This window comes from Natator depressus, chromosome 3 (genome assembly GCF_965152275.1).
Source record: "Natator depressus isolate rNatDep1 chromosome 3, rNatDep2.hap1, whole genome shotgun sequence".
NCBI classification, from domain to species: Eukaryota; Metazoa; Chordata; order Testudines; family Cheloniidae; genus Natator; species Natator depressus.
Window position 1 is genome coordinate 85228813 of NC_134236.1, and position 15113 is coordinate 85243925.

At 42.1% G+C, this 15113-nt stretch overlaps 1 protein-coding gene across 1 annotated transcript in view; it reads left to right on the top strand.

Annotated features, from left to right (window-relative positions):
• CDC40 (cell division cycle 40) overlaps positions 1-15113 on the top strand; it is a 53497-nt gene that overhangs the window by 26600 nt on the left and 11784 nt on the right. Inside the window, exons 7-10 of the mRNA XM_074948234.1 lie at positions 1979-2118; positions 6265-6339; positions 10151-10196; positions 12412-12513. Coding sequence (XP_074804335.1) covers positions 1979-2118; positions 6265-6339; positions 10151-10196; positions 12412-12513 — 363 coding nt within the window. The remainder of the gene's footprint in view (positions 1-1978; positions 2119-6264; positions 6340-10150; positions 10197-12411; positions 12514-15113) is intronic.

The window sequence follows — 15113 nt, forward strand, 5'->3', positions numbered from 1 at the left end:
TGAAATGTTTTTAAATTAACAGAAAAAGAGAACCTCAGTAAGGGGGAAAATTTGAACTAGTGCCAGTTTGTATTGCTAAGAGTAGTGTGGCAATGTCACCTGTTTGTATATTGATTTCAAAAACGCTGGCGGTCACCTTCAAATTGCCATTCATTATTTTACAAAATAAAATCTTTAGGGTTTTGGGTTCTGCCCCATTGCAGATCTAGTACTTCACTAACAAATTTGATGTAAGTTCAGTCGTATGCCTTGATCTTGTATTTGCAAGTAATACTTTGGATTAGAGTTCATGCTGTAAGAGATTATATATTAAACATTAGACAGTCATTTAAATTTTGTTCTTAGTCTGTTTTATGCCAATTTTCTTGCTGTCATGTTGTGAATAATTGTGTAGCCAAGTAGAGTTGCTGCACATTGAAAGCTTGCATCTTTACATAAGAATAATTAATTAAGGCCTCATCCCAAAGCCCTAAGCAGGCGAAAAACCCAAGCCTTTCAATGACAGTTTTGCATACATAGGGCCTTCATGAATAAAATTAAAGAGAGTAACTCATAAACTGGGAATCTTCCTTCATTGGTGCTAATTCCTACCAACAGGAAAATACAGAACTGGAAATTCTTTTCTCAGTCATATAATAGGAAAAGGAAAGAGCTGTATCCCTTACATTTAAGACTTGCTGTATTTGTCATGACCCTGGTATGTCAATAGCGTAACACTCAACAAAGTGAAGAATACAGAACAAATAGACCTGATATTTTGTATCTAGTGATTTTTTCCCCTCTGTTTTCCCAGAGAAAGGTTCAGCAGGGAATAAATGTTAGAACTGCTTGTTCTGTATTCTTCAGCTGTAAATGATAGATTTCTGAAAAAATAAGCTTATGACCAGAAAGTCATCAGTGCTTCTGTTCTCTAACTGTATATCTTAAATTATTGATAACTTATTCCCATGCAAAAAGACTTCACCTGAAGTTTAAGGTAGAATGGATCTAAAATAGTCAGACATAATTCCCTTAAGGAACACTTCATTGTTCTCAAAACACGAACTTCATGGAAATTCTAAATTAACGTTCCATTGTATTAAATTACCTAAAATATTCAGTAATATGCAAGTAGACAGTTAAGGTCACTTAAACTTAATGTTGCTTCAAAAATGCTCCCATGAGACAATCTAGAAATTAAGAGACACTTATCTTTCCATCGCACAGGTTCATCTCCTTTGTAGCTAATGTTGAAGAGCTGGGTATTCTCTGAAACATCATTGCCTAAATATGACAGTTTTATTTCTTAGATGATTTGCTCCCTCTGTGTTTTCAGTCATATCTGGTTGGTGGTGGTGGTTTTAGGGGTGAGGTGGACTAGCTTTACTGCCGTTAGCCAAGCTGACCAACGGTTCTGTGAGGGGGAATTAGATCTTTATCTGACTCGTTAGCAAATCCTTTGATGCACTATATTCCATGCACAGGGCTAGTTGGAAATATAAATTGCCCCCAAGTTGCCATCAGTTACTTCTGTGAGCCCCACTGAAGGCAATAGGATTGCACAGGTGTAAGGGACTGACTTCAACTCCTGTTGAAACAATTGGAAACAACCTCATTGATTTCAAAAGAGTTGGATTGAGCCGTAAGTGAGAGCTCCGTCTGGTCTGTGGAAGCTTTATCGCTGTTGGCGATAAACAAGCCATGGCAAAAATGCTTAATGTTCAGAACCCAAACAGAGTTTCCAGGATTAGCAATCGGAAAAACTCGACTTCTTATTTGTGTACTGGGCACGTTTAATATCAAATGGCTGGGACACAATAAATGTAGAAATCCAAAGAGCAATTTTTGCTTGCTTTTTAGAGCAGGACTGCTGCCTTATATCTAATTCTTAATCTTAATTTTGTGTGATGGTTGGATCTTCCCAAGTCTGTAACCTTTGAAATTACAGGTTCCCTGCAATTCATAGTACTCTGTTTTTTTGGTTTGTTCGGTTTTTTAGTCAAAGAAATGTATGACTACCAGGGAAGATCCTATCTTCATGTTCCTCAAGATGTTGGCGTTAATCTCCGTTCTACAGTGCCCCCTGAGAAATGCTATCTCCCAAAGAAACAGCTCCATGTATGGTCTGGACATACAAAGGTAGGGAATATTGTTTTGAAAATGAGGTTTTTCTTTTTTTATAATGTAAATTTTTGTCTTTGTGGCTAAGTAGCTTTTCAGATCCTTATTTATAAAACAATGGACCCAGACTCATTCAAGACAGATTTTCTGGAGTTTCCAAAATTGTGCATAAACAAACTGGGTGTTCGCATACTCAAATGTATATTCATTCATTTACGAGTTTCCATGCACAACTGCAGGTTTTGCACATATGTAGTGAAATCCTGGTCCCCAGGAAGTCAATAGCAAAACTCCCACTGGCTTCAGTGGGACTAGGAGTTCACCCATACACTGGTACATGAACAAATTAGGTTTAATTCTGGAGGATCATGAAAATTTTGCCCTTATTGTGAAAATTCGTAACACAATTCCCTATCAAAAACAGTTTCATGGTATTAACAGTAACATCACAAGAATTGTACTTGTTGACTACAATTTCTCCTCCAGAAGTCCTCCTTCACCAACACTGTGTTTACACTACCACTTATGTCAGTATAATTTGTATCGTTCAGGGATGTGAATAAGCCACCCACTGAGTGACAAAAATTACACTGACCTAAGCACTGATGTGGAAAGTGTGGGGAGTCCCTGAAAGAGAGGGAGGGTATCACCCAGGAAGCTTGTGGTAGGGATACAGGGAGCCCCTTGTGTGTGCAGCAAGCTCAGCCTACAGAAGCTATGAAGTGTGCAACCCCCTAGTTATTTAGACTTTATGTATGATTGCACAAAGTCAGTGACATTAAATATCAATAACAGAAGGATTTCCCTACTTTGCCAGTAGCTCTTAGAGATAGAGTCCTGGGTGAAAGCCAGCTCACTTAGGGTCAATCCAGATAAACCTGAGATGAAGCTGGGAGGAGGAGGGGAAACATTTTAAAGAACTATTTAACTGCTCCTTGAATTCTGGTTTATTTTTTACAATCATCAGGGTGGCTTGAAATCTCAGGTTCTTACTAGACTGTTCTCCATGCACCCAAATGAGAGTGGCCAGCAACTCTTTAGCTTCTAGCAGGCCAGGATATTGCACCTGTCCATCCCTTCTAGATACAGCTTTTATTCTGGTTCAAATGTGTTTATTACCAAATGGTTGGACTGCTGTAGTGCCTAATCTAGAGCTAGCCTTGAAGACCATTCAGTCATTATCCATTCAGATAATGCAGACTGGATGTGCTTGCCTTTTAGGCAGAACAGACTGCGGATGTGGCACACTATGTTCTGACCTGTAAATTGGTAAAACTTAAAATGTCTGGACTTTAGCCAGAGTTAGGTCGATGCAAGGCAGCTTACATTGACCTAACTCTGTAAGCGTCAATGCTGAAATATAACTTGCCCGCTACACTGACTTAACTCCCCCTCCGCGAGAGGCACAGCGCTTAGGTTGATGTAGTTAGGTTGACACAGTGTCAGTGTAGAAACTGCGTTGCTGAGGTCTACTTTCAGGCGCTATCCCACAGTGCCCTCCACTGACAGTTAAATTGGTCCATGCACTCCTGGTGAGGATGCGCACCGCCAACAAGGAGCGTAATGTGGACATGCAAAAGCAGTTTAATTACTGTGGTGGCTGTACGTCGACGTAACTTAGGTTGATGTGGTTTTGTACTGTAGGCGTACCCTTAGTTTTCAGAGCCTGCCTCTGCCATGTGTAGTAGGACAACTGCACTCTGAAGGAGCCCCTTTAGTTAGCTGTTGCTAGACAGAAGCTGTTGAATCGGGGCAGGTATTTTTCAGAGATGGGCCCTCACCATTGCAATTTGATTTTGCCGATAATGCATCTGAGCCCAAGTTGGATTAAGTTTGTGATACAATTCAAGGCACATTCCTTACCCAGAGCTTTCAACTCAAGGCAGACTCTGGAGACTCCTAATGTTTAGTCCCTAGACATTTAATCTACTGGCTGCTGTCCACTGTCTTGAATCTCATCCAGTAAGATGAGCCAGCTGTAGCAGACGGTATATGTTCCTCATTCACGCATGGTCATTAGGTACTATCCTAATCATGTTAAATGTGCTTAAACATGACGTGTTAAATGTGTTGCATAGCTGCAATAAGAAAATATTAAGGCCTGGTGTATTCTGTGGCCAGCTGGGCCTGAATTCGGGGGCTGTGTTCTTAGAATCGCTAGCATTTTGTTGCAGCAGGTTGGAAATTATGCTGTAGAATCATTTACATTTGAAAAATGAACAGTGCAAATGAGTGATCTATGAAAATGAAGGTACAAGTAGAGCAGTAGCCCTTGTATGTTTTGATACTTTTTCTACATAGGTCCCACAATTTCACTATGTAATATGCCAAACTTTTTATACTGACAGTGCATAACTAAGCTTTTGGGGGAGGGCAGGGAAAGAGCAAGCTAGATATCATGGCAGCTGGGGATATTTGGGGCTTTGGCCCTAAGAGAGAGAAGCACATGACCTGTGCCTTTCTGCTGAAAGGGGCAGCACTGAAATGTTGGCATCTCAATGGGGTGGTAAAGATTAACATTTTACTGATTTGGGCAGTTTCTGCCTCTTTTGGAGCTGTTGTGTCTGGCTTTTTGCATAATTCTGAACTTTAGAAATCGTGGGTGAAAATCGTGGCCCCATGGAAGTCTGTGGCAGAACTCCCTTTGACATCAGTGGGGCTAAGACTTTCATTCCTTGTGGGTTTTTTCCTGCACCAGCACTTTCCATTTATGGTAGCAGTAGTGAGAGAGCTTATATAGACCAACTGCAGAAGTTCTTACCGACCAAGTCTGCTAATCCTGTTTAGTGAAGATAGTTGGAAGGTAAAAATGCCTTCATTATGTCTACACTAGCACTTCCACCATTACTGCTCCCTGTAAAGCTGCACTGTTAGTCCTATTCAGTAGTTAATCTTTTTTTTTTTTTTTTTGAGGAAATGTTTTTTAACCCCACTGTGTTCCATGCACTGATTTCCATGGTACCTCTTAAAATCCCCTGCAAATCTTTTTTAACATTGAATAATCCTAATACTCAAGAAAAGATGCTCATACATTGTGTTTACTCTGAGTGCAGCTGTTGCTTACTCATCAGAAAACTGCCCATGCAAATGGTTCCTATATGAACAATTACCTGTTTACATGCGCAAATTTTAGCGGGAAAAGTTTGCCAATACAACTTAACTGCTATAAAAATTTGGTTCTGTATCTGTCAACTTAGTGCCTCTTTTGTGTGTTGAGCAATAAGTAGGCTTGGGAGGCTGTATAAATAATCAGGAATAGTATTTTAAACACATTTGAAAACTTTCTGAATTAGTGTTTCCTTCACTTCTCCCATTCTGAGTTCAAGGTTTAGTTTCCTTGTATTAGTGATGTTTCAAACTTCAAATGCAATGTAGCATTTTTATGAACGTCTTTGCTCTGTTTAGGTATCTGTAATAAAATAAGCTTGTTGTATGAAACCAGCTTCCGGAAATCAGGGTGCTGTAAAATAAAGTGATGTAAAGTATTGTCTGTCTGAAAGTCTTTGGGATTTTTTTTTTCCAACATACGTATCTGTTGGTTTTATAGTAACCTCTTTAAAAATCCAATTGCAGCCCACTGGGATTATTCACCTGAGTAAAGTTACAAATGGCCTTTAGTGTTTGCAGGGTCAGAGCCTGTGTGGTTGAAGTTGTTGTCATGCAAGAGGCCTGAGTTAGAAGTTACCCCAGGAGGCTGCTTAGAGAGGCCCCAGTTACTGGTCACAGGATTGTAGTATAAAGAGGATTGTAGTCACGATTGTGCAGAACTGGGTGTATTATGAAGAGGTCAGATTGGCAGGGGGGAGAGCTCTGTGTTATTCTTTTGTCAAAGCTAACGTTCCAAACCCACAATTTGTATTTCTTTGCCAAGGGCTGCCATGGTAATGATGTGGGTGGGTGTCGGTGTGGGAGGGGAAGGGGGCATGCACACAACTATTGCAGTGACTCAGGATTGCCCCCTGGTGATTCAGCAGGAGCAATTGTTTAAAATACATTGCTGTGTTAAAAGGAGCAGGAGATTGTACAGGCTCCTCTTCAACCTTTCTGATAAGGTTATGTTTTAGGATTTGAGCTAAATATTTTAGAAAAGAGGGAAATCGAGCTTGAAAAAAAATCCACATGCTCAATTTGCTGTTCCTTAATCATTTATGTTCTTATTTACAGGGTGTCAGTGCAGTCAGGTTGTTTCCACTCTCTGGCCACATATTGCTATCTTGCTCCATGGACTGTAAAATTAAAGTGAGTTGTTTCTGATATACCTCCACTTCATACAAATGTAGCATTCACAGCATTTAAATAGTGAGCCTAATTCTGTTAGAACATGTACTTTTCCAGGGTTTGAGTCCCCTGTTTAAATTTGTATCAGGCTAAAAATTGTCAAATAGTCATCCTGCATTCTAGTTTTTCTCCCAGAAATGGTTTGAATTAGTTTTTGTTCTGCATAGAAATAAATAGTTAAGTTGTCAATCACCCCCACTGAATGTAAAAATAAGTAATGCAGAAACTATTTTAATGCAATATAAAGATCACAGTTAAAATGAAGTCAAGAAGTGCAAAAATTAAGGTTTCTGCAGCAACCTGTGTGTGTGTGTGTGTGTGTTAAATAGATGCCTATCACCGCCCTGCCCACACTGCATGTACTGTGTTTTGTATTCTTCTCCCTCATTTCTCATCTGTTTTTATGTTTAGATTGTAAGTAGGGCTGTCGATTAATTGTAGTTAACTCATGCGATTAATTTTTTTTCATTGCACTGTTAAACAGAATACCAATTGAAATTTATTAAATTTTTTGGATGGTTTTTCTACATTTTCAAATATATTTATTTCTATTACAACACAGAATACAGTGTACAGTGCTCACTTATATTATTTTTTATTACAAATACATCTCTACCCTGCTATAACGTGACTCGATATAACCCGGGTTTGCATACAACACGGTAAAGCTCAGACACACTGCTCTGAGCAGCATGTTAAGGATGCCGGGCCGGGGCCGAGGGGTTGGATAAGGGGCAGAGGGTCTTGGGGGTGGTCAGGGGCCCCCTCCCCCAGGTCTGGGAGGCAGGAGCTGTGGGGGGTCACTTTTGGGGGCCCTGCAGTCCCAGAGTGGCCATGGGTATTAGCGGGGGCCCAGGAGCAGCCCACTCCGCTTCCCTCGCCTCAGCCCCAGCCATGTTGCTCGGGGGAGGGGGCTTGGGGGAAGGGATCCCCCCCAGCACTCACTGGCAGCAGAAGCGGAGCAGCCCGGCCCCAGCCTGCTCCACTCCGCCAGCTCCCAGCTGCGGCTCTCCGCTTCCCACCGCAGGTGAGTACGGGGGGGCGTCCTTTCCCCAGCCTCCCCGCACACACCCGTGGCGGGAAATGGAGCACCGCGGCTGGGAGATGGCAGAGTGGAGCAGGCTGGGGCAGTGTTGCTCTGCTTCCCGCCGCTGCCGGTGAGTGCCTGTCAGGGGCGGGGGGTGTTGATAGGGGTCGGAGCAGTCAGGGGACGGAGCAGGGGGGTTGGGTAGGGGGTGATTAGGAACAGGGGTCTCTGGAGGGGGCGGTCAGGGAACAAGGAACGGGGGGGGGGAGGGCAAAGCAAGTTCAATATAATGCAGTCTCACCTATAACGCAGTGAGGTTTGTTTGTTTTTTTGTCTCCCAAGGACCGTGTTATATCAGGATAGAGGTGTATTTGCACTGTAAAATGATAAAAGAAATAGTATTTTTCAGTTCACCTCATACAAGTACTGTAATGCAATCTCTTTATCATAAAAGTGTAACTTACAAATGTCGAATTTTTTTGTTACATAACTGCACTCAAAACAAAACAATGTAAAACTTTAGAGTCTACAAGTCCGCTCAGTTCTACTTCTAGTTCAGCCAATTGCTAAGACGAGCAAGTTTGTTTCCATTTATGGGAGATAGTGTTGCCTGCTTCTTGTTTACAGTGTCACTTGAAAGTGAGAACAGGTGTTCACATGGCACTTTTGTAGCCGGTGTTGCAAGGTATTTACATGCCAGAGATGCTAAACATTTGTATACCCCTTCATGCTTTGGCCACCATTCCAGAGGACATGCTTCCATGCCGATGACACTCGGTTTTTTTGTTTGTTTTTTAAATGCATTATTTAAATTTTGACTGAACTCCTTGGGGGAGAATTGTATGTCTCCTGTTCTGTTTTACCCGCATTCTGCCATATATTTCATGTTATAACAGTCTCAGATGATGATCCAGCACATGTTCGTTTTAAGAACATTTTCACTGCAGATTTGACAAAAATGCAAAGAAGGTACCAATGTGAGATTTCTAAAAATAGCTACGGCAGTCGACCCAAAGTTTAAGAATCTGTAGTGCCTTCCAAAATTCAAGAGGGTCGAGGTGTGGATCATGCTTTCAGAAGTCTTAAAAGAGCAACACTCCAATGCGGAAACTACAGAACCTGAACCACCAAAAAAGAAAATCAACCTTCTGCTGGTGGCGTCTGACTCAGATGATGAAAATGAACCTGCATTGGTCCACTCTGCTTTGGATAGTTGTCAAGCAGAACACATCATCAGCATGGGCGGCAGGTCACATAGGCTGGGGGAGGCTTTGCCTCCCCAAACAGCCAAGTGTGACCCTTCTCCCTGCTGTGACCGCTCCCTGTGTGCGGCTCCAGTCCTCTGGCTCCAGCTTCCCGGTGCTCTGGGGATGGGGAGACTGCAGCCACCCCCCTTCCCAAGGCTGGAGCCATGCGCTGTCCGCACTCTGGAGCTGGGGAGGCTGCGGCCGGCCGCCCAACCCCCAGGGCTGGGGAAGCTGGGGCCACGCACCGCCTGCCCTCCCAACACTCCTTTTGGGGCTGGGGGGCTAGCCATGGGACTGGGCCAGTGGCCGCTGTGGGGTGGGTGTCTCTGGGCTCCAGCGGAAGTGGGGGCTCAGTTCTGGGGGGGGGGGGGGGAAGATGCATGGCTGTGGGCGGAAGGGGTGGGGCTAGGGGCTAGCGTCCCCCGGCCGGTGGTTCACGTACCACCCATGATCATCAGCATGGATGCATGTCCTCTGGAATGGTGTTGAAGTATGAAGGGACACGTAAATCTTTAGTGCATCTGGCATGTAAATACCTTGCAACGCAAGCTACAACAGTGCCATACGAAATGCCTGTTCTCGCTTTCAGGTGACATTGTAAACAAAATGCGGGCAGCATTATCTCCTGCAAATTTTAACCAAACTTGTTTGTCTGAGCAACTGGCTGAAGTAGGACTGAGTGAACTTGTAGGCTCTAAAGTTTTAGTTTTGAATGCAGTTATTTTTTGTACATGTCTACATTTGTAAGTTGCACTTTCATGATAAAGAGATTGCATTTTCATACTTGTATGACGTGAATTGAAAAATGCTATTTCGGTTTTTACAGTGCACATATTTGTAATAAAAAATAAATATAAAGTGAGCACTGTACACTTTTTATTCTGTGTTGTAGTTGAAATCAATATATTTGAAAATGTAGAAAACATCCAAAAATATTTAAATAAATGGTATTCTATTATTGTTTAACAGCACGATTAATCGCTTGACAGTCCTAATTGTAAGCCTTTTGGGGCAGGCATTCTGGTTTCACATGTGTATGTAAAATGCCTAAAACAATTTGGGTGTTAGCACAGTATAAGTACTTAATAATCGCATTTAAATGCTATTAGAATTAGGTTGTGAAGGTCACAAGTCCTTAAGCTTAGCTTTGCTGCTACTATCATTTGGTAGAAAACAATGTTATGTAAAGCTACATTTTATAGCTGGGACAAATGTTGATAGCAAAACATTTTTTGCTGAAAAGTTCCTCTTTTGAGTTTATGAAACTGGACCATTTAATTTCTTGTTGCTGAATGAAATTTCATTTTAGTTCAGCCTTGCATACTGTTGAGATAGTTGCAGAAATTCTGTGGCAAATGTTCACATTATTTCTGAATTTCAAGATAGGCTAGTTGTGGTCAAAATTCTCATATAGCGTCATGTACATCTGTAGTTAAACTTGTCATTTCATAAGAATGTGGTGCAGAAATTAACATTCCTTGTTTTGTTTTTGTTTAAGCTATGGGAGGTATATGGTGAACGAAGATGCTTACGAACATTTATTGGTAACCTCTCTTTTTTTTTACTGAACTCTTTAATATACATTAAAACAACTTCCTTCTTTCCTTGTCTCCTCCCCCCCTCCCAAGTAGATTTAATTACTTTGTGATTTTCGGGGGAGAGGGTGTCAGTTTTACAGAAGACATGTAGGCATCTGAGAAAAATATCAGCTTTTCAGTATGGTGTTGGCATGAATGCTGAAGAGGCTGCATTTGTGAATGATCTTACTTTGTTTTTAATCAACATGATTTAGTGTTGGCACTGAAGACTTCTAGACCATAAAAACAAGATATTAGTGTACTGGGTCAATCAGTTATGGGTCATTACCAGAAATGGATCGTATAGATCCCTATTATTGTTACCTACTCCTCCCCTCAATATGTCATGTCTGAAATTAGATGGTATGTTAACAGTAAAGGTAGTGTCTCCTTACTTGTACTGTGAGGTACCTAGCACGCTTTTGGGTGTGCTAAAATTAACAATTGTGATGCCATCATTTAACTAGGTCTTCTCTTCTGGGCTAGACAAGAAATGAATTTCTAATGCAAAAGGAACAGAGGAAAACTTCTCACAAAAACTGTTCAGACCTTCTTTCAAATATGAAAATGGAACAAGTCCAATTTTTTCCTTGTAATTGAGAACTTTTTTAGAGGATCGAGAGAGATAAATGTGAGCTTTTTAGCAGCCTTTGCTGTAGCTTCTAAGCAGCAGTTTTTCTTTTGAAGTGGAAACACTTCTAGAATGATGTACCGTCATTTGAAGTGCCCTTTTATCAATGTTTCTAGTACCCAAAGCACCAAGCAGATTGGCTAAACTGATGCCTCAGAAAAGGATCTCCCAGAAGAGACTCTTCTCTTTGAATTATGGTTTCAGAACTTTCCTGTCATGAGTCAGATTCACCTGCTGTATTTATTTTAAAAATGTGTGTAAGCTAAAATGTAGGGCCCCTATAAGTCTGCTACAATGGCCAACCAGAATTGTTCTGCAAGGCGGTGGAGATGATTCTACCTGAGCCACACGCCTTCCTGACCTAAGTATTTCCCGTATTCCGCAGGGGATTTAATTTAAGCCTGCCAAAATTATTTACCCACTTGATATTGCTGCCGTCCCAAAATTTTGCTGTGCCTAGCAGTTGGCATCCTCTTCATAGAATTCCTCTATAGTGTTCAGTCCTTGATTCTCCCTTACTTTTTTATCTTGGATGTTAATGTTTGTTGTGATATTTTTCATATGCAATGCATTGTTGCTATAACTATGTCCAGGACAATATTTGAAGCAATAGTGGATTTTGTGCATCGTATTTGTAGTGCAGTATGTCATTTCAGTACAGTGGAGAGATCAACTGCATCACATCTTAAGATGTATGGAATATGTAGACAAAACGAATATTTTAATTTTAAATAAATTGCTTTGGGGGGGCAGACTTCTTTAATATGAATGTCAACAAAACTAGTCATCTAAACTTTCTGTTACCATCCTGGCATTTATCCCATCCTCATGCAGTTTAGCTCATTAGGCTAGTTAAGTGTTAAGATGAGTGCACTTGTTCCAAAAAAAAACCTTCTGTCAGTGCAGTTCCAAAGTAATTTCTCTCTGGCTGTCTGCATGAGACTGCTTTGGGAAATTCCCTGCTGTTGCATTATCACCACTAGAGGGAGTTGATCTTTTGCCGCTGTGTCACATAACCTTGTAAAAGACAGGTTTAGACAATACAGTAATAAAAATGGCAGTCGCTGTATGAGCCCTGTGACTGATAACGGGTGGGGCTGCAACTATGGTGGTGTAGCAATGGAAGATTTTCCTAGTGCAGGGAGGCCTCCTGTGGTCAGTCTTATTCCTCGAATAGATGTTTATTTTTAAAGGCATGCTATATTTAATCTGGAGAAGTTTTAGAATTTTCCACAGCATTGCGGTCAGTCTCTTTGCAGAGGTAATTCCCAATGGCTTTATTTTCAAATCTCATAACGGCCTTTAGGAGGTACTGTTACTTTTCCAGTTGAATTGGTCTGCTGGAACTAAATTTACAAGATATTTTTAGATGAGTTCTAGTAAGTAGTTTTCTGTGTTGCCAGAGAGTGTAATTCAAAGCTGTAATTGACCATTAGTATTGTGGTTTATCTGCATTCTGTCTGTAGTAATGTTCTCCAGAAAATCCTAATTCCTAGCACTGGGGGTAAAGGGTTAATTCTTCTCTCTACCACATTTCTTTTTATCTTGTAGGGCACAGTAAAGCAGTTCGAGACATCTGCTTTAACAATGCTGGAACTCAGTTTCTTAGTGCAGCATATGACCGGTATCTTAAACTCTGGGACACTGAAACAGGTAGGCTTAAATACATACAATGATTATCAGATTTGAACATGTAACTAGTAGTAAATAGCTACTGTTTTAAGAGCCATGCTTCCTCTTTTATTATTATACGCTCTTACAGTGCAACATTGGTGTGTCAAATACAGGGAGAGCAATTTTCTCATCTCCTGAATATTTTTGTTGTCACTGTAAAGCTACAGTTAAGGTTGTCTTGGTGTTTAAGTTAAAAAATCCATGGTAACAAGGGTTCACACATTATTTACAAAAAATTACTTTGAACTGAAAATTTACATAGCAAGTCGAAGAATGGGGCCAAACATTTACCAAATTAGAGAGAATTATTTGGCACCCCTTCACTTATAAGAATGAAATTAAGTAGTAAAAGTACATTTTTGAATTAAATATTTTATTATAATTTGGTAAAGGATTTATTCTATAACAGTTCTTCCAGATTAAAAAAAAAATAGAATTTTCCCAGATGGGTTGGGGAAAGAAAGAACAGTAATTATAGCAACGACATTTATTTCACAACATTTGTATTTTCATTGCTAAGAACTTTAACAAATAATTCTATTCACCTAATGCTGAGTGTCTCTGCCAAATACACAATCAAAAAAAGGTATTTTAAATCCTGTTAGATACTAAATATGGTTTTCTTAATGCTGCACTACTACTCCCATTGTGCCTCTGTGGTACTTAGCAAATATTCAATACTTAACTGAAGACTTCCTTAATTTTGTGCATTTGCCAAGTATATGAAGTTTGTTTTACTTTAACTTGTGTGGTGACTGATCTTAGCTTTGTTGCGGCCAGTCATCTTCCACTTTGCACTTAATGTGCAGGCCACGTTTTTAATAGTCATGTTCAAGGTCCTTTTCCCCTAGATTTTCTCAATGTGGGAAAACAGCTATTAAGAGTAAAAAGAATCTGAATAGGGCAACTCCAGAGAAGAGGCTTTGTAACAGAATTATCAGTACCATAATTTTTTTTTATTTTTTTTAAATATCTCGCATAGCAGAGCTCGCGGCCGTTCCAGCTATAGGCAAACTAGGCAGCTTCCTGGGGCAGCTGGACCGAAACTGAGTGACACTGTGACCCCATGCACCAGGTGACAAGGCCACTCAGTCAAATTTGGCCCAGCTGTCCCTCCATCACGATGGAGGGGCAGTTGGGTCAACCCACAATGCGTGGCACTTAGTACTTGCCCCTTCTTCGACCAAAACCCTAGATCCATTATTTCAGTAGAGAACCTGTGTTCTAGAGCAGTGGTTTTCAAACTGTGGGTCGTGACCCAGTACTGGATCGCAGAATGTAAGGCACTGGATCGCGGCAGCTCTGGTCAGCATCTCCGACCAGGCTGTTAAAAGTCCCGTTGGCAGTGCTGCCCGGCTAAGGTAGGCTAGTCCCTACCTGTTCTGACATCACGCTGTGGCCAGCAGCAGGTCCGGTTCCGGGGGTGGGGGGGTGCCACAGGGCTTCGCGCGCTGCCCCCACCCCAAGCACCGGCTCCGCACCGGCCAGTGGGAGCTGTGGGGGGGGCAGTGCCTGAAGGCAAGGGCTGCGCAGAGCCACTTGTGAGCAGTCCGCAGTGTCAGGATAGGCAAGAAGCCTGCCTTAGCATCCCTGCTGACGGGGAGCCACTGTAGGCAAGCCTGCAACCCACCCCTGTGCCCCAATCCACTAACCCAGCCCTGAGCCCCTCCAAACCCGAAGCCCCCTCCTGCACCCCAAAGCCCTCATCCCTGGCCCCACCCCAGAAGCTGCACACCTAGCCCAGAACCCTGACCCCCTGCTGCACCCCAGCCCTCTGCCCCAGCCCTGAGCCCCCCCAAACCCAGAGCCTGCACCCCCAGCCCAGAGCCCTGATCCTCTTCCACACCCCAGCCCAGAACCCCCTCCCACACTCTGAACCCCTCATTCCCGGCCCCCCGCCGCAGCCCTCACCCCCGCAGCCCGCACCCCAACCCTCTGCCCCAGCCCTGAGCCCCTTCCATACCCCAAACCACTCATCCCCAGCTCCATTGGGTCACAGGCATCAACAATTTTCTTCAACTGAGTCGCCAGAAAAAAAGTTTTGAAAACCACTGTTCTGGGGGGGGGGGTGGCACACTGAAGTTTTGCTCAGGGCAGCAAGCCTCTCCCAGATCTTTATAAGTAGATGAGGATCACTCTTTCTGTACTTAGATGCCATTAACTCAAGTGTTCTGCATAGTTTACAAGGGAAAAAAATATTTTTTTCTAACTGCTAGCCTGCAAATTCAGCTTGGTCTTTGAAAGTCAAAATGGATTCTTTTCTCCTCATGCATATTAATTGACAATACATACTGGAGGCCAAACTCTGCCCTCCTAAAATACATACAATATCAAGGTTAGACACCATTAAAGAGCTGTGTAGAGTGCATCTTTGTTCAGAAGGCTTCATAATCTCCTGGCACTTAGTTTGCAAGGCCATGTCTGTGATTGTTTTCCTTAAAATTACCTTGTGGAGGCAACAATGGAAATAGCAGGATATTAAAAAGATGCACATGGCTGACAGCATTTTAACCACTCTTGTCATCTAACTGCTCAGAGCAGGTCTAAATGACACTGTGGGTTAAAAAACCAGCAGCCAC